This window comes from Taeniopygia guttata, chromosome 20 (genome assembly GCF_048771995.1).
Source record: "Taeniopygia guttata chromosome 20, bTaeGut7.mat, whole genome shotgun sequence".
Classification (NCBI taxonomy): Eukaryota; Metazoa; Chordata; class Aves; order Passeriformes; family Estrildidae; genus Taeniopygia; species Taeniopygia guttata.
Window position 1 is genome coordinate 9,596,406 of NC_133045.1, and position 22,195 is coordinate 9,618,600.

The 22,195-nt window shown below is 45.6% G+C and overlaps 1 protein-coding gene across 1 annotated transcript; it reads left to right on the forward strand.

Moving 5' to 3' along the window:
• The first annotated feature begins 1,141 nt into the window (after positions 1-1,141).
• CHRNA4 (cholinergic receptor nicotinic alpha 4 subunit) lies at positions 1,142-22,195 on the forward strand. Its single transcript, XM_012570240.5, has 6 exons — positions 1,142-1,668; positions 2,790-2,941; positions 6,336-6,380; positions 6,471-6,580; positions 15,096-16,476; positions 21,603-22,195. Exons 1-6 carry the CDS (start codon positions 1,608-1,610, stop codon positions 21,726-21,728), a joined length of 1,875 nt encoding a protein of 624 aa, XP_012425694.5. The 5' UTR covers positions 1,142-1,607; the 3' UTR covers positions 21,729-22,195.

Consider the following 22,195-nt stretch of genomic DNA (forward strand, 5'->3'; position numbering starts at 1 on the left):
CAGCTCCAAGTTAATTTGATCTCACATCTGCTGCTCATTAAATTAATGCTGTATGGTTCCCTGGAATGAGCACTACAGATTTTTGTACCATATCACTGGTGCTCAGGTGCTGCAGTGAGGGTCAGGACTCCGAAAGCAAAGCAGGAAATTGATCAGGAATCCATAAGGTGAGAAAATAGGGTGTGATTTGTCACTGGAAATGCTGATAATTGTTGAGGAAGAGATAAAATAAGAAGAACAAGACAAGTTGAGTTTGGTACTACAGTGATATTATTTATAATCTCACTACAGACCTATTTTCTCTTTTGACTTTAGTCCTTCCCGTTTGCAGTGAGCAATCTATTATATTGGAAGATATTTGAGATGCTTTGGAAATAGGGAAAGTATTATACATAAAATATGTGGCTAATATTATTAGAACAGACTCTGATTAATTTTGCAGCTTGCAACATTACCCTTGCCTGAAAATTAAATCCATTTGCTATCCGTGTGGAAATAATTGTGTTAATATCAAAGCTAGTTTTGAAATGAAATGGGGAGAGTTCCACTCCATGTCTCCCATGCAAGGAATCAGGGATATGAGATGAAGGGCTGGAGTAATAGTTCCTTGCTAACACAAGGAGTTATCCTTTCCTCCACCAAATTTGCAAGACTTTAGTAGAATTTTTTTTGTGGTGTATTTAAGGTACATTCAAATATAGATATATCCAAGTGACCTTGTGTCAGTCTCCCCCCTGGTTTGCTAAATATTGCCCGTGGGGAGACACTAATATTTGTATTTGTACTACATGTTTGCACAGCAGAGCCCTGTTCTCCTGGGCAGGTTCATCACCCCAGTAATTACTGACAGCAAAGATACGTGCCCACACCAGAAATATCTCAGTCTAATTACACTGGAGTGATTTTGAAAAGCATTTGGACGAGATTAAAGAGACAGCTTTCGTTAATTAAGAGCTGTTTGGGCTTCCGGTGCTGTAAAGATCCCAGCTGGCCCCATATGCACCTCTGGCTGCAGCTGGGCTCTGGATCTCTCCCTTTATTCCTCCTGCAAAAGTTTTCCTCCCTGCAGCCTGTTTCTGGAGCGCAGGGATTCTCTCCTCCTCCTCCTCCTCCTCCTGGAGGCAGGAGGTGGGCAGGTCTGACTACATTAAATATACAAACACGCTGCGCTCACTCTCTGCTCCAGAGGCATCATCGGTGCCCATCAGCTGCAAAACGCGAGCAAAGGCTGCCCGAGGGCTGGGGCAGGCTGAAAGCAGCAGCAGCAGCAGCAAACACACCAGCAGGGAGGGGAAGGGAAGGGCAGGAGCAGCAGGAGAGCCCAGGAGGGCTGGGCACCCCGGGCTCTCGCAGCAGCGTCCCGGCAAACAGCATCCTTCCAGGGGGAAGAGCTGGAGATCGCTCGCAAGAGAGAAGAAAAAAAAAAAAAAATACAACGAAACAAACCCAAAGCACCAGCTTTGCATCCCCTTTGCAAAAGCAAAGCATCCCCTTCCCAGAGGGAGAGAGCGAAAGGAGTTCAGGGGAATGAACCTGGAGGATCCAGAGGCTCAGAGCAGGAAAGTTGCCCCGACGGGAGACTCTGCACACTGAAGCTCTGCTCCACCATGGGATTTCCCGTGCCTAAGGGACACCTCCTCCTCCTGCTGTGTGCCAGCATTTTCCCCGGTAAGTTTGAGAAAGCTCTTCTCCCCTTGCTCTGCTCTTGGACTCTTTCCTTCCTTATCCCTCTCAAAGACACGCTGCAGAGACCAGCAGGGAATTTCCCTGACTCCTCCACCCTTCTGCCCCACCATTTCTCGTCCCCTCAGCACCAGCCTCTGCTGAGCAGCGCTTTGCCTTTATTTCTGCTCCCTGTCTGATGTGATGGAGAAAGGGTTAAAGCCACTGTGGGAAGGGGACAGGAGGGAGAATCCAGACGGGGGCTCAGCATCCTGCTTCTTTTCTTCCCTGGGTAAAGCGTGTTAATGTGTCTCGGGGCTACAGCTCCGGCTGGGGAGAGCGCAGCCAGCGCTCAGCTAATGCTTCCCTTTGTATAATCCAGGGCAGCTAAAGACTAAGTAGAAGCCATATTCCACGAGGGACGTGGGGACAGCCCCCGGCTCCCTCTCCCCTCTGTCTGGTACCGCCGACAGCCTCTGGATGAAACGTGGCTTTAATTTTTAACAGCAGCCAGGCACCTCTGACAGCTCCCGGAGCCTGAGTGCGGGGTCAGGGCTGCTCCTTGCAGCCTCCAACTTTTAAAGTTGTGCCCGAGCAAAACCGGGATCTTCTTATCCAGCTTGTGCTCTCCACCATCCTCTTCTTCTCCCGTGGTTTTTGTGAAATATCCACTAAGCAGGTTAAAGAGCTGGATTTCACTCTGCCTTTTTTGCCTGATAGATGTAATGCCAGTTTTTTATGTGTAAATTTGATCCAAAATCCCTATCTCTCAGCAGGAGGTTGATTTTCCCTTTTTGGCTTGCCCTTCTAGCATCCTTCTTTGCTGCTTGCAGACTCCAACTTGCCACAAAGTGGCCATAAAAATTAGATTCAGGGAAGAATGGCTCATGAAGTGTTTTCTATACAGTATTACTGGTGCCTCCACTTCCTTCAGACCAACACTGCTCTGTACTAGTGAATAGAGTGAGGAATGGCTGGCAATGGTGGGGGTAGAGGGGAGATAAATCACCTGAGTAGCATCACCCTCCTGTGCATCCCCAAGCTGTGGTGTGCTGGAGTTTCCCTCTGGAGAAGGCTCCAGCTGTGCCAACCCATGGATCTAGAAGTGTTTCATTCCTTGCCCACAGCCTTTGGCCACGTGGAGACCCGAGCCCACGCGGAGGAGAGGCTCCTGAAGAAACTCTTCTCTGGTTATAACAAGTGGTCCCGTCCCGTGGCCAACATCTCAGACGTGGTCCTCGTGCGCTTCGGCCTGTCCATCGCCCAGCTCATCGATGTGGTAAGTGCAGCCTCTTTGTGCAAAAAAAGGCCAAAATTATCCAGGCTGGGCTCTGGGAGAGGCTCGTGGTGTGTGGGTTTCACTGGCTGACCCAGAGTTGGGTTGGGCAGGCTCTGCCCTCAGCAGAGAACAGCAATCATGCAGACAGACCTGGTGGAACACGGTGGGGACTCATGTGAGTAGCTGGCCATCAAAGTGGGTCCTTTACTCTTCATTTACTACAGGCAAAATCCCAAATTCCCTGTCAAAACCTGTGGGACTGATCACAGCAGGGCAGTGGAGCCGTGGGACCGGAGCTGTGCCAGAGAATTCTGGCAAAATAATAAATCAAATACCTAATTTGGAATTTGAGCCACGATCATTAAGGCTAATTTACACAAGCTAATAGGGACAGTGCTTTGCACACCCTGCGAAGAGAGATTGCCTGAAGAGGTTTCTGCAAATGAAAGTTTTGAGGGTTTTTAGCTAATCTGGCAGATATTAACAAGAAAATTCTGAGTGGTTATTCAGACAGAAGTCACACATGCGAACTGCATATGCCCTGTACAAAACAGAGTGGTCTGCACGCAGACTGATGTGCACTGAAACAGTGTTTCTGGGATTATTCTGGCACAGTGTGTCGGGGTCAAGTGTTGGACAAAGGAGGTCCCTGCAGGGCTGCAGATGCCAGACACACTCACAGGCTTTAGAGCTTGTGCAGGTCTTGCTCCTGCATTTTTCTCCTTCCTGTCCCTATTTGCATGTGGCACTCCCATGACAGTGTCTGTGCAGCTGCACATATTTGAGCAGGTATTGAGCTGGCTTTCATGGAATGGTTGGGGTTGGAAGGGACCTTTAAAGACCATCTTGTCCCAACCCCTTATTTTTCAGAAGAGGGGACTCCCTGTCATTTTTTTACTGCAGTCATGTGGCAGAATGAAAGGAGTGGTGATGCCCCAGCCCTGGAAGTGTTCAAGGCCAGGCTGGATGAGGCTTTGATCAGCCTGGTTTAGTGGAAGGTGTTGGAGAGGGTTGGGACTGGATGAGCTTTGAAGCCTGTTCTAATACAAACCATTCTGTGATTCCTGTGACAATGGAAGGAATAATGGAACCTAAAGACATTACTGGTGTGGGACAATCCTAACAGATGACTCTCCACAGTTTTATATTTTGAAATCAGATTTTTGAGATTAAAAGGAAGCAGCTGAGATGGTTCAGGAGGTGAGGAATCCTAGACACCAGTTGCTGGAGAAGCCATCCACTTCCAGCTTTGCAGCACAGCAATGGTCTCCCCCTCCCCTCCTCACTCTTATGTCAGCCTGAGGGATCCAGGGCTGTTTGCAGTTGCTAATGTGGAAGATGCATGGTTCCTATCTGAATAATTGATAAGACTAAAGATAAGACATTAGTGACTGTGGAGGCATGAGAGAGACTCTCCATTATGCAGCTGCAGAATTGTGGAAGACGGGGAATCGATACACCTGCTCCACGGAGCTTTCCCAGTTTACTTAAGAAAAATTAATCTCCTTAAAACCATGTCAGTGGTTAGGAGTGCAGCTCACAGGCAGAGCTGTGCTGGGACCTGTGGGCACGGCTGGAGGAGAGCTCTCACCCCTGCTGCCCCAGTCTGTGACTGGTGACACTCCTGCCACCACTGTGGCTCTTCAGCTCTCTCCCCCTTCCCGACTGTGACAGTTTTGGTGCAAACCCCGCTGCAATTGTCAGACACAACGCTCAGCCCCCAACGACAAGGAGTCTGAAAGGGAAATCAGAGCTGTATTCAAACCCCAGCTCCTGCTGACAACAGCTGGGGGCAGGGGAAGAGAAATCAATGGGGAACTCTACATTCTTGCATGTCCTTACCTTACCCTGAAGGGTTTTATGAGACCAGGAATAAGGGGGGAGAGGTCAAACACATGTCCAGGAGCAGCCACTGAGAGACACATTTGGACTCCAGTGCCTGTGTGTCTGCAGGACCTCAGTGCTGTGCTCACCTTGAGAGAAGGGGCCAGGCAGTGCAACACCCCCGTGGCTGTGGGGTCACTGCTGCATACAGCTGAGGAGCAGCTTGGTCATTGTCACATTGCAAACCCCTCCCAGATAATCCCGTGGGACTGGAGCTGTGCAGGAACTTCCACCAAGGGTGGTTCCAGGGAGGAGAATTCCAGGAAAAGGCAGCACCAGCTACACCGGGATGCTGGTGGTGTGTTGGAGGGGCTGTGGTGGAGACCCTCAGGTGCTTGAATTGCAAAGTGGTAAGAGAAGCAGGTTCTCAAGGATTGGTCCAGGTCATGGCAGTCTTCATCTTCCATCAGCAAAGAAGCAGCTGGATGTTTTCTCTCCCTTTGTTTCTCACTGGAGTGTTTTTGTATTCCTCTTTCCTTCATGTGCTTCTGGTCCCTAACCCCGGAGCAGAGAATCTCTGCTCAGGTTTTACACCTGGTGCCACAACAGCAATGAGGAGGCTCAGGGAGGAGGAGGCAGAGCTCCCTCCAAACTTCCTGGGTTTTAATGTTCACAATCAATCCTGAGCTGCCACAAGAGCAAGGTTAATGATGAGCAGTTTCCTGAGCCCTGCCAACTCAGCTGAGTTTGTTGCCAACCAAGGCAAGAGATAAAAACCCCACACAAATAAACCCTGAGCTCTGGTGGGACACTTCAGTCAGACCAGCACTGGGCTCTGCCCACATAATTCATCTGAGTTACTTACAGAGGGCACAAAAGGCAAGCAGCAAACAGTAATTAACTCTACTGCAGTGCTACCAGCATTATAAATGCCTGACATTATTTAAATATGTATATACAGTCCTACTATTTGTGCATAGAAAGTCTACCTGTTGAAGGAAATGCACCAGGCTGCCCAAGAATTCCATGTCAGCAGAGGAATTACTCAGAAAACCCAATCCATAGCACCACAAGCTAGTGTATTTGGTAGAGGGAGAAATGCTGCTGAGCTTCTTGTTTCCAGAACTGTGTCCATGGATAATATTTCACAGGAGAACACCCTTGCAGATGGAGCTGGAATCCACCACACATGTGTGAGTCAGGGTTTCTATATCCATCACTCCCCTCCTTCAGTGCTCAGGTCAAAGGCAGTCTGGGGAGCTTTTTCCTCTACCTGGTATCATCATCCCAGGCTGAATCCATCAGCACTGAGTAAAATCCCAATAAATTCCAGTCCATCTGCTCACAGGATTGCTTAGGTGCAGGCTCAGCTGTTCAGTGGTATCAGACAGCTGTGCCCTGTCCCATGTCAAATGACAGAAACATCTGCTTTTGATTTCCAAGACAGAAATTACATTTATTGCAGAGGTGATTTGTAATTACATAAATGAAATACAATTAAGGGAAATTAAGAGGGTTCTTTGGGCCATTTAATCTGCTCCTCTAACCAATATCTGGTCTTCCATTTCAGGATGAGAAAAATCAAATGATGACCACCAATGTGTGGGTGAAGCAGGTGGGTGCCCCCAAATATGTGGTTTTCCATGTTTCTTTTTGGTTTTTCTCCTGAACTCTCCCAGCTTTGTAACCACCTCATTTTTGGCAGGAGTGGCATGACTACAAGCTGCGCTGGGACCCGCAGGAATATGAAAATGTCACCTCCATCCGAATCCCCTCGGAGCTCATCTGGAGGCCAGACATTGTCCTGTACAACAAGTGAGTGTGAGCACTGTGACCAGAGGGCAAACCCATCCTTGCACATTTTCTCTGTTCATGAGCTGAAAATGTTTCCTGCAGTAATTCCACTTTATTTTGTTCTCTGTGGTTGGAGTTCATGTTGATTCTATAACGTGCTTTAAATGACATGACTGACATTCATCACAAGGGCTTTGCTCTCCTAATGATCCTTCCTCTGGGCAGCCAGTTTTGTTGGGGGATGCCAGGTATTGTCTTCTCTTCACATGTCAGATGTACAATTAAGCTGGATTTGAGCTTTCAGTCCTCTTCAATTTCATTTCACCCAGGAGCTCTCCCCTAATTCATCACCATCAACTGGAAAAGCCAATTACTGATGATGGGCTTAAATAAGGAAAATATGCTGGAACGTGTCAGGCTTGTGCATCTACAAACAGGGGTTTCAGGTCAGCTAAATGCAATTCTGGAATGATTTCTAAATAGGTATTTGTTCCTCATTGCAGATACTTGGAAGCTGTCCCTTGTATGGCCACTTCCCAGGGAGCAGGTTGTGGTTTTCTTTCTTTCCTTTGGAGCCTGTTGATGTTCTTAGAAATGCTGCCCAAGTGCCAAGGCTGTTTTCTCCCTGGAGCCCCCACCACAGCTCTCCAGTCTCCCAGGATGTCAGATATCCCAGTCCCCCACCCCAGCACAGGCCCCAGAGAAAACACTTGCTGCAGGCATCAAAGAAAAGCATCTTTGCATGTGCTGACACTCAGAGAAAGCCCTCACAGCAGCAGCCAGGCTTGGTTTTAATAAACAGTTGCCTGGTTCTAGCTTGATATGATTTTGCTTTTGTTTAAAAACTAAAATAAATGGCTAAAGCTGGAATCTGCCCAGGGGATTGTGAGCTTTGGAGACTGCAGGGGCTGTTATCTTTCCCATTAGCTCATTCTGGATCCTCAGTGGTGTGGAGTGATTGCAAAGCTCTCGGAAATCACTGCATCCTCACTGAGCACCTTTCAGAGATTAGCAATGGAAATGATTCATTCAGAGGCACTTGGACCTTCCTGCCCTCCAGGGACACACTCTGAGCATGAGTATTGCATCAAAAGTGCCTCACTTGGCAGCCAAGAAAGATGTTCACAGCTTCCACTGGAAAGAAAAAATAATGTCCTTGTCATTCTCGTAGTTTAATTAATGACAATGGCAAGGGTTATTATTTTTGGAGCTTCTGGTTGTTGTTGTGGTGGGCCATGATGCCAAAAGAAATGATGTGGCACAAACCCTGCGTGGCCTTTGTGCGTCAAACCATCCTTTTGCTGGAGCTCCTGGCACAGAAGAACCTGATATGTCACCTCTGCTTCCTCTCCCTTGGCTCAACACGGTTGATGAGGATGGCCAGGAAATAAGGAATCACAGAATGACAGAATGGTTTGGGATGGACAAAATCTTAAACATGATCTTATCCCAGTGGCAGAGACACCTTCCACTAGACTGGGGTGCTCAAAGCCCTGCTCAACCTTGTCTTGACCACTTCCAGGGATGAGGAAGACTCCACAAGACCTTGGTATCCTTTATGTCTCTGGACATTTTGGGGTTTCATGCTGAAGACATCCTCCAGATGTCCAGGACACCCAGACCTTGAGCTGGGCAGCCTTTGGCTCCTGCCCCTCTGCCCCGTTGTTGTAGTTCACTGTTGCTCACTTGAGTCTCTACAGGGACTCCAGGGGTCTGATCTCCTGGCCACAGCAGCTACTCCAGAATGTCCTTCCCGACCTCTTCTGGGCAGTGAGAGTCTCAGTCTTGCCCACCTTACTGCTCTGACTTGCAGTAGCAAATCTGACTGTCCTGGCACCTGCTGACCCAGGGAGAGCTCACGCCTCAGCTCCCCAGATCCAAGCTGCTTCCCTCCCTTGATCCATACCTAGCATTAATAATCATGCATTCATCTCTTGGTTGTCATGAGCTTATCATGCATTTTTAATTTAATTATCCATGGATTAAACATGGATGTGAGCTAGGCACCAGACATTAGTGGGTTTCCATGAATTCCACGTCCTCACTGCTGTATTTCCCTTTGTTCTTATGCAAAATGTTTTCTGCCCTGACATGCACTTCTCTCTCCCACCTAACTTCCTGCCAAACACATCTGGAGCTGCAGCAAATATCTTCATCAGGTTTCACATATTTTAGGGACTGCAGGGCAAATGCAAGGCAAAACCTTCAGAGTGACGGGACACCAAGGTGAGGCTCTTTGGCACAGAATTTCACCAACTGCATTCCAAGCCAGGCCTTCTCCTGGTGGGCATCTCAGCTGGAAATGATAGTGATTAGCCATGGTGACGCTAACAAGGAGTCCATCTCATATTTTATACATGTATATGTATAGTTTAGAGGGAGTTTAACATGGCTGCACATGATTCTGGGTCTCTGAGAGCAAAAGAATGTGCAAAGAAACCTTGGTAGAAGAGAGTGAGAGGCCACACTGACCTTTTGCTGTCTTCAGATTGTTTAGTGTGAGCTAATTATTGCTTATAACATTATTGAAATATGGTAATTCTGTTGGATGGACTCCTTTAGGGAAGATTATACAAATACCCCTTCTGTTTTCATCTTGGGCTATATATTACAAAAATGGTAAAATTTCAATTGATTGCAGAATTGCATCTTTGAGGAAACCTAAATCTTTGTTGTGAGGTTACTCTCATATCTTGGCTCATTATTGTAAAAAACATTCCATTTACCCACTCTAGAGACCCAAATTAAATCAGTAAATTCAGCTGGTTTGGCCTAGAGACTAAATGTAGTTGTCAACATTCATAAGGAATCTGAAAAGAAATTAATATCCTACAGGGAAATTAATATGCTGCTGAATTTTCAGGCATGATGAGATAAGTTCCAAGACTCTGCAAATAGTTTCTACTGGATGTGACATAACATATGTATAGCAGAGGAATATGAGTTCCTCATAGTGAAGTGACAAAGCCTCCTCTTTGCCAAAAAAACAGGCTGTTCCTTATCTGAGGTTGTAAAGGCTCTTCAGGCACCACCAAATCATTTCTAAATGAATTATCTTACTCTCTGCACTGATTTGTTTTCCCATTCATGAATGGCTTTGAAGCACATTTTACTTTTTCTTTGTATATTTGAAGTACAAAAAGTGACTTGTATTTTTTTTCTAATGAGGTAATAAGCTCTTGAGGGTTGCATTTTTTGTTGGTAGTGTTTTTTTTGTTGTTGTTTTTGTTGTTTTTGGGGTTTTTTTTGTTTCTCCACCACTGTGTTGAGTCACTTGTTCAACATAGGAGCTCCAGAGGAGAAATCCCTGGAAGCACAGGTTTGCATCCAGGTGTTCCAGCTGCTGAAGGCAGTCCAGGGCAATCCAAGCCCATATCCTTGAGCCTGATGCTGGTTTTCAGCTGGGTAGCCATGGTATTATCGCAGCATTTGTCTTCTCCAGCCTGGTGATTGTAAAACCTGGGAAGAAGCTACTGGGAATATTGAGAATTCAGAAGTTTCTCTTCTCTTGGTATTTTCTGGGATTAACTGTTCCAGAAAGTAATCCCTGCCTTAGACTCCACAGTTACCAAAAAAAAACCCCAAAAAAACAAAAAAAAACCAAACCCAAAAAGCCCCAAAGAAATAAAAAAGACAAGATCAGATGTGAAGGAAAATCAAATACAAATGTCTGTAATTAGGCACAGGAAATAGCTTGAGGAATTCATCCAGTGATAAAATGTACACAAAGGGATTATTAGACTGGCAGCTTTTTAAAATCATGGAAAAGCAAAGAGTTTTTTTGAAAAGTACTTAGCACCTTGTTCTCGTGAACTACACTGTTATGTTTGCAACCAGTTAGATTTATGGAGTAACACTGGTTTCATGACTCATCCCAAAGCTCTTTGGAGGAGAAATACCAAAAGATGCCCCAGCGTAACCTTTAAAATTGGAAACATATTTGACATTTTTCTTTATGTGCATTGGCACAGACCTCCTCATTCTGCACCAGCTTTATTTATAATAGGCCAAGAAAAAAAAAAAATCACTGATTCACCCTTCAGTTCTCCTGATTCTTCTGGCAGGCTCAGTGGTTGTTTTTCTGGAGAGGGACATCTTCAGATGCTTTGAGGTTTGCTGCCAGGCTCTACCCAGCAATGCAGGAGTTGATGGAAGGAAACCTAGAGAGGGATCCCTCTCCTGGGCTGCTGCTCTGTTCACGCCCAAGGGCTGCTCCTACCATTCCAAGGACAGAGCAGGAGCTCTGCCCTCAAAGTGCTGGCAAGGATCCTTGGCAAAGGGGAGAATTGGAGCAAAATGCACCAATCCAGCAGGGCCAGGGCTTCCTGAGACACCTCTGCTCATTCTAGCACAGCCTTTGCTGAGGATGGTGCCTCTTTTGCTGAGCAACAATCAAAATATCATTAATTACTGCTGGTTTCTAAACACCTAAACCCAGCAAAAGCGGGATGTGACTGAGGGAAGTCCCATCAGGGCACACACATCTCCCCTGGGCACCCAGGAAGTTTTGTTCCCAAGTTGCCAAGATCCTGGAGATATTTAGAACCCAACTAGGTGAGGTCCTGATCCTCTTGTAGCTGACCTGCTTTGAGCAGGGAGTTTTGGGCAGGAGACAATTCCAGAGATGCCTTCCAAGCAGTTCATTTGAGTTATTTGGTAGCAGAAAACAGTATATTTTTTCCAGTAAATATTTTCTGGTTTCCCTTTGAAGAGAATTTTAATCTGAACATTCCAGAAGCAGCTCTGTAATGTGTACCAAAAAGGTGCAGGCTTCTAATAGTACCATTTTTTTCTTTGTTACTGCTCTTTGATGAAAAATGCTTTAAGTGGGGACATTCTACTCTATCCATATATGTGTATAGAAAATTTTCAGGCTTTTAAAGGTCTGTTTGGATTTAAATTGCGTCATCAGAAATTAAAATAAATGTGTGCCTCATTTACATGCAGTCTGAAAACACTTATTTTTGTGAGATGCTGTATCTCCCAACTGCAGGAAAATAGAAAGTAGAAAAAGAAAATAAAAATTCTCTGTCAGCAGAGCTTTTTAGTAGAACATAGCTGGTAGATGTCAGTAAAGCAATGCCATCCTTAAACCCTTATAAACTTAGGAGATTTACTAGAGCAGCCTTTATTCTCAAAATGAGAAATCAAAGGCTGCAGGACACAGCAGCTTTTTTATTTTTTGAAAAAAGTAAGTAATTGTCTTCTCTCTTTCTTGGTGTGCACTGCTGTGTTTGACATAAAAATATAAGAGCTCCAGTTCTTTATTATTGACATATTTTTAAAGCTGTAAGGTTAGAGTAACCAGGAGAGCCTGACTATCTGAATTCTCCAGCTCTTGTGATGTTTGCCTTGCACTCACGCCTTCTTCCAAATGGATTTTCATGACAGCTGTCACAACAGAGTGATCTCCACTGAGTGAGATGACAACGTGCTACTGCTCTAAAGGAATGTCTGCAGATTTTCTCTGTCCCACTTCGTCAGGTCTCCCACCTTCCTGTCTCAGGCACTATTCACCTGGTGCACTCAGGCTGTGGGACAGGAATGGGTTTTCCCACAGCAAAGCTGTCCAAAAGAACACGGGGCTTTCCCAGTCTCCCAACTGCAGACTGAGCAGTTCGTTATCTCACCTTCATCCCTTGCAGATTGGAGAAAGGCTTTGGAAAGCACTCAACAGCCAGGTGACCTTGTTTGCTCCCTCTCTCATGTGGAGAGGAGCAGAATCAAAGTCTCCTGCAGGAGGGGAGGGAGAATCTCTTCAGGCTCTCCTTCGTGGGCAGGGTGCCAGCAGACACAGCTTCCAATCCACTAAACATAAGCTTGAAGGTCCAGTGTGGGTGGAAATCTTGGGGAAGGAGGCAAAGATATAAGGATGCAAGAAGGGTGAGACAAGTGGGAATACTGCCTTTGCATGATGTGGCTGGCTGGGATGTATTCTGATTTACCCTGGTTACAAATTCCTCTGCGTTGAACTGCAAAGAGAAATCCAAACACACTCAGTGAAGTCAGGAGTTCCTTCATATTCCTGGTAGGTTGGTGAGGCTGGAGCATCCCAGGGTGTTTTATGGCTCCTCAGAGTCAATAACTGACTAAATCCGAGGAGATGTTCTGCAGCTGGTTTCACTCCTCCCATGGCACTAGAGGCAAAATCCAGCCTGGAAGGCAGTGCCAGTATTATTTGTAAAAACATGTGAGCCAAAGAGGATCCAGGATGAAGTTGGGTTTGTTAAGCGAGCAATTAAAAAATAATAAACAAAATATTCCTCATTAAAAAGCAGATAATTTACAGAAACAAATGACACACAAGGTCTGCAGCATCACAATGGTTCCATCCACACTTGCAGAAGAGGAGTGTGGGGATCACACAAAAACTGCAAAATTGCCAGGGAAGGCATTTCTGGGAGTGAAACAGAGTTACATGAATTATTATCATTCCTGGATGCAATTTTAGAAAGAGTTATGTGCCTTTTTTCCCAAGAGTTTTCGAAAGTAAAATTCACACCTCTGTTGTTTATCGGGCCACTTGCACACTGCTCTACCTAAGAATAGTAGTCTACCTACATCATAGTGGATGCTCATAATCCCTTTTCTCTAATAAGATCCAATTAAAAATATTGCTCCATTAATAAGTGATTTAATCATGCCTCAGAGATATCATTAAATGCAGAATTGGATTCCATATTCCTACTGAGATTTAAAAAGAAAACCATCAAGAAAAGAAAGCACTGGACTGTCACTTGCTGTGCATGTTTAATATCTCAATCTGGCTTTACTATGCTCCTGGCAAAACCCAGGAATTAAAAAAAAAGGTGGTTTTCATCCAAATCACATGTTCTGGAGTGTAAATTAGATTTAAGGAAGAAGAGGTAGGACAGGAGCTGGATGGATTGTACAATGGCCCAGGTTTGTTTGCTTCAGAGTAGATCTCCGTGCTGATTTTGTCTTAATCCCTCAGTGAGAGTCTTGTATGTAGTTTCCACTCTTTTTTTAAAGTATTTTAAATATTTTGTGTTCTTTTGATTTGCCCAAAATATGCCCCAAAGAACACAAAGAACAAAGAAGAGTTTAGTAAAATCTGGTTCTCCACCACACAAGAATTCTGAGTTTATTTTTCCATTAATTCAAGCAACCTAGAAAATTGTCTCAAGGACATCTGGGATGTCATCCTGAGGCCTGGGGATGTTTCCATCTCTGCCCAGAAATCACATTAGCCAAGGCAGCTCAGCAAGTGCCAGATCCTGCCACTATTTCCCAATACTACACCAGTCTCATTTTTAGGATGTTTCACAGGGCGAGTGGACATATGTGATGTGAGTTGTGAGGCCCTGGCACAGGCTGCCCAGAGAAGCTGTGGCTGTCTCATCTCTGGAATTGCTCCTGGCCAGATTGGATGTGGATTGGTGCAATCTGGTCTAGTGGAAGGGAGGGAAAAAAAATAAACCTCCATGGCAGGGAGTTGAAGTCAGATTGTCTTTAAGGTCCTTTCCAACCAAAATAATTCTGCGATTCTATGAAACTATCAAAAAGTCCTTTTTTTGTTTTTTGTTTTTTTTTTTCAATATTGCTTATAAATGAATGATCTCTTAAAGAAATTAATTCAGAAAGTTCCTGTGCCTTCTGCAGCTTGAGGAGCCCTGCTGGATCACCCGTGTGTTGATGATCTTGCTGCTGGTCGGGAGGAGGAGAGGAGTGTCCCCTGTCACTGCATGGCTGCTGTCAGGGCACATCTGGGCACTGAAGCAGCAGAGCAGGGCCCAGGGATTTTGGCAACTGCAGGCTGGGCTGGCTCCAGCCAGAAGCACTGGGCAGGAGAAGAGAGCTTTATGTCTGTACCAGCCTGAATAATTAATCTCAAGTTTCTAGCAGAAGCTCTCTTCCCCTGCACAGCCTGTCCTTTGTCTGGCAGTGCTGCTGTTTGTAACTCGGGTTCTTCCTCCAAAGTCTGGAAAATACAATTTATTCATACAATTGCAATACAAACTCCTGAGCTGTCATCTATTTATCTGATAACCCCCAGCTGAGGGTTCTGTGAGAAGACACCACAAATGCCAATTCTCTTCCTAACTGGGAAATCAAAAAATTAATGTTCATTATTCCTACTAATAGGATGTTCTTGCTGTTTTTCACATAAAAGACTGGGTGATTACCCAACACTCTTTCATTTTTAGCAGCTGTCACAAATAATTCTGCCGAGCCCACAGACACACTATCTGATAGTTCTTCCTCCCACTTCTAAAAGAAACCCAACCCATTCCAGAGCACATCTGGGACACTTTGGGGAAAACCTGTGTACAATCACATCAAGGAACTGACTTATGCCAGGGGAAGGCTGACATGGGCATGAATTCCAGGGCTTGTGTAAGCCAAGAGCTTAAAATGCACTGGACAGGGTAGATGGATCCAGTGTTTGGACATGATGTGCTTCTTGCATCTCTCAGGTAATTTGGAAACCAGGCACTAAATATCCTATTTCCTTAACAGAGTTGACATGTCCTAGAGAAGTCTGAGCCTTTTTTTGTCTTCCATCTGTCCCCAGTGCTGATGGTGACTTTGCAGTCACCCACCTGACCAAGGCTCACCTCTTCTACGATGGGAGAATTAAATGGATGCCCCCTGCTATCTATAAAAGCTCCTGCAGCATCGATGTCACCTTCTTCCCCTTTGACCAGCAAAACTGCACGATGAAGTTTGGCTCCTGGACCTATGACAAAGCCAAGATAGACTTGGTGAGCATGCACAGCCACGTGGACCAGCTGGACTACTGGGAGAGTGGGGAGTGGGTCATCATCAATGCTGTGGGCAATTACAACAGCAAGAAATACGAGTGCTGCACAGAGATCTACCCTGATATAACTTATTCCTTCATTATCCGGAGGCTGCCGCTGTTCTACACCATCAACCTGATCATCCCCTGCCTGCTGATCTCCTGCCTGACCGTCCTGGTCTTTTACCTGCCCTCGGAGTGTGGAGAGAAGATAACCCTGTGCATCTCCGTGCTGCTGTCCCTCACTGTGTTCCTGCTGCTCATCACAGAGATCATCCCCTCCACCTCCTTGGTCATCCCTCTGATTGGGGAGTACCTGCTCTTCACCATGATATTCGTTACCTTGTCTATCATCATCACTGTCTTCGTGCTCAACGTGCACCACCGCTCGCCCCGCACCCACACCATGCCGGACTGGGTGAGGAGGGTCTTCCTTGACGTAGTCCCACGGATCCTTTTCATGAAACGTCCCTCCACAGTGAAGGACAATTGCAAGAAGCTCATTGAGTCCATGCACAAAATAACCAACGCACCGAGGCTTTGGTCCGAGATGGACGTGGAACCCAACTTCACTACCTCATCCTCCCCCAGCCCCCAGAGCAACGAGCCATCACCCACCTCCTCCTTCTGTGCCCACCTCGAGGAGCCAGCCAAGCCTCAGCCCATCTGCAAGTCCCCCTCTGGGCAGTACTCTGTGCTGCACACAGAGCCCATACAGGTGACCTGCTCCTCTCCACAGCCCTCCTGCCACCCCCTGAGCGACACCCAGGCCACCTGTGTTTTGAAAGGCAGGTCACTGAGTGTCCAGCAGATGTACAGCCCCAGCAAGGCAGAGGAGGGGACAATCCGCTGCAGGTCCAGGAGCATCCAGTACTGCTACCTGCAAGAGGACTCTTCCCAGACCAATGGCCACTCCAGCGGCTCTCCAGCCTCCCAGCGGTGCCACCTCAACGGGGAGCAGCCCCAGCACAAGCCCCCTCAGTGCAAGTGTAAGTGCAAAAGGGGCGTGGTGGCAGGCACAGCAGCCCAGGGGAGCAAGAGCCACGGCGCCAAAGAGCAGCACCTCGTGCTGATGTCCCCAGCCCTGAAGCTGGCAGTGGAAGGGGTTCACTACATCGCAGACCACCTGCGGGCGGAGGACGCGGATTTCTCGGTGAGCATTCCAGCAGAGCCCGCTCTCCTTCAGGAAGTCAGAAATGAGATGCTAAGAGACTGCAGCAAGCCTTGAGCCGTGCAGAGGGTGTATGTGTTGAGGCAGGCTCAGCCATACCTCTAGTGGGGGTTTTGGCCACCATAGGCATAGCTGGAGATGTCCCTGGGGTCTTGGAATGATGGCCAAGGGGGCAGCACAACCAGGTCATGGCTCAGGGCTGGTCTAGAACAATGGTTTCGCCAGCAGAAAATAGGAGTGAAGTTGTTGTTAGGCAGCAAAAAAGCAGTTTGGTTTGTGAGAGACCCATAATGCAGCATATCAAAGAAACAAAGACTTATTCCTTATTTAAACCTCTAACAAATGGGGAATTCACACTCTCTGCTTTTTATTAATCACTGACTGTGACTGTGGAGCCCAGGAAAGGAAATTGCCCGAGCAGGCTGTGGGAAGATGTGGGGATACTGGTGATTCTGTTCAGCTCTGCTCACGTATCGTGATGTGAGTCCTCATTTGTGGACTTCCACTGGAGCAGTTGGCTCTGTGCAGGGAGGTGGGGGAACAAATTTCCTGCATATTCTGTGGGGGTAAATATGGCTACAAATAAAGGGACTAGAGGCTGAAAGGATTTCTTTTCATGGAGACAATGATGCACTGATAACAAATGCCACATCCTTTCACAGCTCTTGTAGCTCTTTCCTGCAGGACTATGAATATTGTGTGCTAGTAATTATGGTCATAATGAAAGGAGGCACAAGATAACCTGAAGTTAGTCATCTTATTAAAGAAAAGTCTTATCTACCTTTTCCTGGGCAGATCCATATGCAAAAGGTGTTTTTTAGCTTTGTCTATAGTTTAAATTTCTTAAGATTTAGAATCAGTGCAAGTCGTAGTGTGTTTATACAAGACTTCCTGTGCATACAGAGTGTCTTTTATTCACATTTTTTACAGCACTGAGCACCAGCAAGAAAAGCTTAAATACTACTGTCCATTTCTACACTCTTTGGTATCATAGTTGAGGGCCTCTGTTCTTCAGTGGATTTCGCTTCACAGCATCCCTTTGAGGAAGGAACTGTTAAAATTCTTTATGTTGACAAGTTACAGCCAAAACACAAACTTCTATTCAAGGTCACAGAACCAATCTGTGGCAGAGATGGGTTGTGAATCCTCATCTTCATTAGTTGCCAGTCCAAAACTCCGTGCCAGGGTAAAGCACTTCAGAAGCACATTAGGAGTGCGGGAATTAAAGTCTGCTCTCTCCCTCTGGCAACAATCACAAGTAAAGCCTTGGATGTCAGTTGAGTTTAGCTCAATTTTGTCCCCATGGTGCAAATAAAAAAATTATTATACCGATAATACTTCCCATTTCAAATGATTCTGCCTGCTGAGCTGGTTGGTGTTAACAAGAATGGACTCAATTAATATCTTGGGTTCCTTCCTCTTAATTTTTTTTAATGAAGCAGGCTTCAAAAGCCACACATTTTCTTCTGATACCTTCTGCTGCTCTTCCCTCTTAAAATTAAGTGATCATCCTAAGGAGAAAGCTATTTACAGCACTAAACATCAAAAGCAGAAGAAAAGGAGCAGCTTTGAGCCTTTGGTCTCTGACCCAAGCTCCTGCAGCCCAGGCTGTGAGGAAAGGCACCAGGAAAACATCCAGCAATGAGCTGTGGCAGCTTTTTGGGCTCCCCTGGGACTTGGGGTGACCTTTCTCCACTGTTCCACAGCAGCTGTGCTTGGCACAGAAGGCAGAGCTTGAGTTTTCAGATAGAGGGGATAATGGAGCCCCACTCCATTGTGGGGCTGCACTATTTTCTCTCTCTGGACCCAAGTAACATAAAGTAGGAAAGCACAATTTTTCTCTCCCAGTAGAAATGGAAAAGAAGAAGGAAAACAATCTTCTGGAACTGAAATATACTGTGAGGAGCAGAACTGATCTAATAAAATGAGAATTTATTGGGGAAAAAAATCAGTACTCAGAAATTTGCTTTCATCTTAAAATCAAATTTTGGCATTTCTTCATGGAAGTCTTCAATAAATCTCTCAGCAGGCACCTCTGGTGCAGCTACTGAGACACATCTCACAGTCTTGTGGGCAATATTTCCAGAGACATTCACCTTCCCAGAAGAAGAACAGAGCTTCTTTTAAGTTCCTGTTTCTTTATATTTTCTCTAAAGCTCCATTGCCACAGGGGCAGTGCTTCTAAATTAAAAGTAAATAGCTCATTTAATTAAGTGCTCCAGTGAAGAGAAAATGGGAAATGCAAGAGGCAGTTGTTTGTTGCAGAAGGATATCTGCAAACAATACAGGCACAATGGGGCGCTGGGGAAAACACACGGCGGAATTGTCCCAGCATAAGATGGAAATGCCATTAGAAATTAATTACAGACTGAAAGGCAAAACAAGTTCCCTGTCACACATCAGCCAAAACAACCAGACAGCACCAGCACCATCTGGGAGGTCGTTCTGTCCATGGCTGTGTGCATCTCCGGGATGCTCTGATATGAAGCCATTTAAAAATAAAATGGGAAGGAATAAAGCTGAGGGGCAGGAAACAGGATAATCTCACAGGGTTATTTTTAACAAAGTACAATAAAACCGCCTGGGACTGCTCTAATCTGTGTTGCAGACTCTGGGTCCTGGGCATCAGATGTCACCAAGACACCTCAATCCTCCACTCACATCCTGAGGCTCAGACCTACAAGAAGCTGGACCAGGGCAGAGCTGCAGATTCCCACTTTTCAGGAGTTTGGGAGTGGGGGTATCAGCTGGTTCTTCCCCGATTGTTTCCCAAAAATAATTTTGAGTGAGCTTCTTAGAAACTAATCAAAATAGAGGTCAGGGGTTGTGGTGGCAGATGTTGGCAGCTGCATGGATGTCAGAGAGACGTCTGTGGATCAGACTCCACAGGGCTGCTGGACCACAAAGAAATGCTGCAATGGTGGCAGAACAAAAAACAAAAAATCCAGATCATTTTCTCTCCCTCATCCTTCTTTTATTTTTTTTTTTTAATTATCTCCCCATAATTTCCAATTTCACCCTCTGTGCTCTCAGTCTGAAGCTGAATATTGATTTTACAAACATCTGATGCACTCCCAGCCATCATTTTCAGGATGGACTCGGTATTTCTGCATACACCATTACATTAAAAAGCAAATTCCTGTCCAAGTTGTTCATCCCCCACTCTTCTCCTCTTTGCTCAGAGAGAAACTCATTAAGTCTCTCTTCTTTGTGTGATCTCGCACTTATATTTACTAGCATAAATATTCAAAGAAAGTTATTACACCGGAATGAGACATTATTTACTCAATCCAGCTTTCCAGCTGAACATCAGATGGGAGATTTCAGATTTGCTTTACACATTGGTTACATCATAAGACATTAATCCCATAAAAACAATCATCCAGGGCTTGCTTAGATGCCTTTCTCATGAGGAATTTTAAGCATAGAGACTCCAACTCTCAGCAAGTGATGAATAGGTCAGAAAATAACTGCAGCAAGAGGGAGTTATCCACTGAGCTCTTATCACAGAGCTGTAGAGTCACGGAATGGTTTGGGTTGGAGGGGATCTTGAAGCTCATCTCATTCCACCTGCCATGAGCAGAGCCCCATCCAACCTGCCCTTGCACTTTCCAGGGATGGGGCAGCCACAGCTTCTTTGGGCAGCTGTGCCAGGGTCTCAGCACACCCACAGGAAAGGATTTCTTCCTAATTTCTAATCTAAAATACTACATTTCAGTTTAAAGTCATTCCCCCTTGTCCTGTCACTACATGATTTTATAAAATTTGAATAAATTATACTTCACAAACCAAGGAAATGATACAATCTTGGGATGAGAGAATTCCTTTTGATTTCAAGGGTCAGCATTTTTTGTTTTACTTACCCTAATTACAGATGGTTGTGCAGAGGGCTGTACAATCATAAGATACATTGATTTTTCCCAAGAAGGTGACAAGATGCAGGATGGACGTGGTTGTTTTCTGTGCCTATTCAGTAGCAAAGGCTGGCTTAACTCAATGCTAGTTTTAAAAGGAATAAATCTATCCATTTAATGAAAACATTGAACCCATTCTTCTGCTTTTGACAACATTCAGGTATTCCTGAAATTGAAAATGCTTTGTTCAGAGAAAATATAATATGGTGTCCAGTGTGTGCCTCATTTCCCAGCTCACAAAGCTGCTCACTGATCCAAGGAGCTCAGCACCACTGTACCTGTGGAAACATCCTCTGCTGCAAATGGCATTTCACTGACAGCCGGATTGCTTCCTTACCAAAATGCATTTTTGGCAGCTTTTCTGTCGCTGTCTCTTTTCACAGCCACTGGGGAGGTTTGAGTGGGCTCCTGCTGAGATGTTTTCCCCAAAGAGCAAGGCAGCGTGACAAATTTCAGCCCTCGGGTCTATTAATCACCCAGTGGGAAATTGTAGGAAATCATAATGGGTACAGTCATATCAAATAGAACTTTACCACCTGATCAGGCCTCTTCCTGAGAAAGAAATTACTAATAGCAATGTAATAAAAGAGGTTTTCATATATATATGGTTTCTTAATGAAGCAGTCATTTACCATTTCTGCCTCATGGTACTAGAAGTCCCCAGAGAGGAATTGCTGGAAAATCCTCCCAGAGCAAGGCAAAAATGGGGATAAAGGAGGGTGAGGGTACTTTTATTTGCTGGCTCACTTTCACTGCTTATTCACCCAAAGCTGTAAATCCCTTCCCAGGAAGAGTTTGGCTTTGTTAATCTGTAAACAAATCTTTTTATGAGCATGGGGAAACGAGTCATTTCTTATCCCCCCACTGCCCCAGCTTGAATCACAGCCTCATTTACACATCTGGTTACAGCTGTTGCTGATGAAAAATGGGAGAGTGAGTGTGCAGATGGCCTTAATTATCCACAGAGGTGTGCTGTCCATAGGGATTTGTGACTTCACAAGTCTGGGGATCCCTCAGGTGATTGATGAATAAACCTTTGCCATTTTATAGGACCACGAAGTGTGAGTGAGACCTCCCCCTCCTATCTCTGGAATTATATTAAAATATCCTACTTTGGAGTAAAGCTCTAAGAGTTTTCATAAATCTTAATCTCCAGTAAATGTCAGTAACTGGCCTCTCCCCTCTGTGTTCCAGGTGAAGGAAGACTGGAAGTACGTTGCAATGGTCATTGACAGGATCTTCCTCTGGATGTTCATCATTGTGTGTTTGCTGGGAACTGTTGGGCTCTTTCTCCCACCGTGGCTGGCAGGAATGATCTAAATATAGCACCAAAGGGAAGAAATCATTGTCCCACTATCCCACTGTATGGATTTTAGTTCACCTGGAAGGAGAGAACAGAGAAATGGAGGCAGCCCTTCGAATAATTCACTGCGTGTCCACACTTGAGCTGCTCCCGAGCTCTTGGGGAATCCTTGCCGAGGTCACATTGTTCTGCCAAGCCATTTTCATCTCCTCCATCTAATTTAGGGGAAAAGTTCTTATCAAAGTCTGTACATAGCATGGTGGCATTCATTGGCATATACTCAGCAGTGTAAGAACACGAGCTTGTCCCTAAAGCAGCGCAGAAAGGGGCTCTGCATCCACAAACCAGCCCCTGGCAATAGCTCCAGTCACCCTCAGCAGTCTCACTGTGCCCTGCCCAGTGATTTTGCCCTGTCAGGCTGAAGTCTTTCAGGACTATGCCCCTGTATGAGTCATTTTATAAATAAAGTTCCAAATTTGGGATA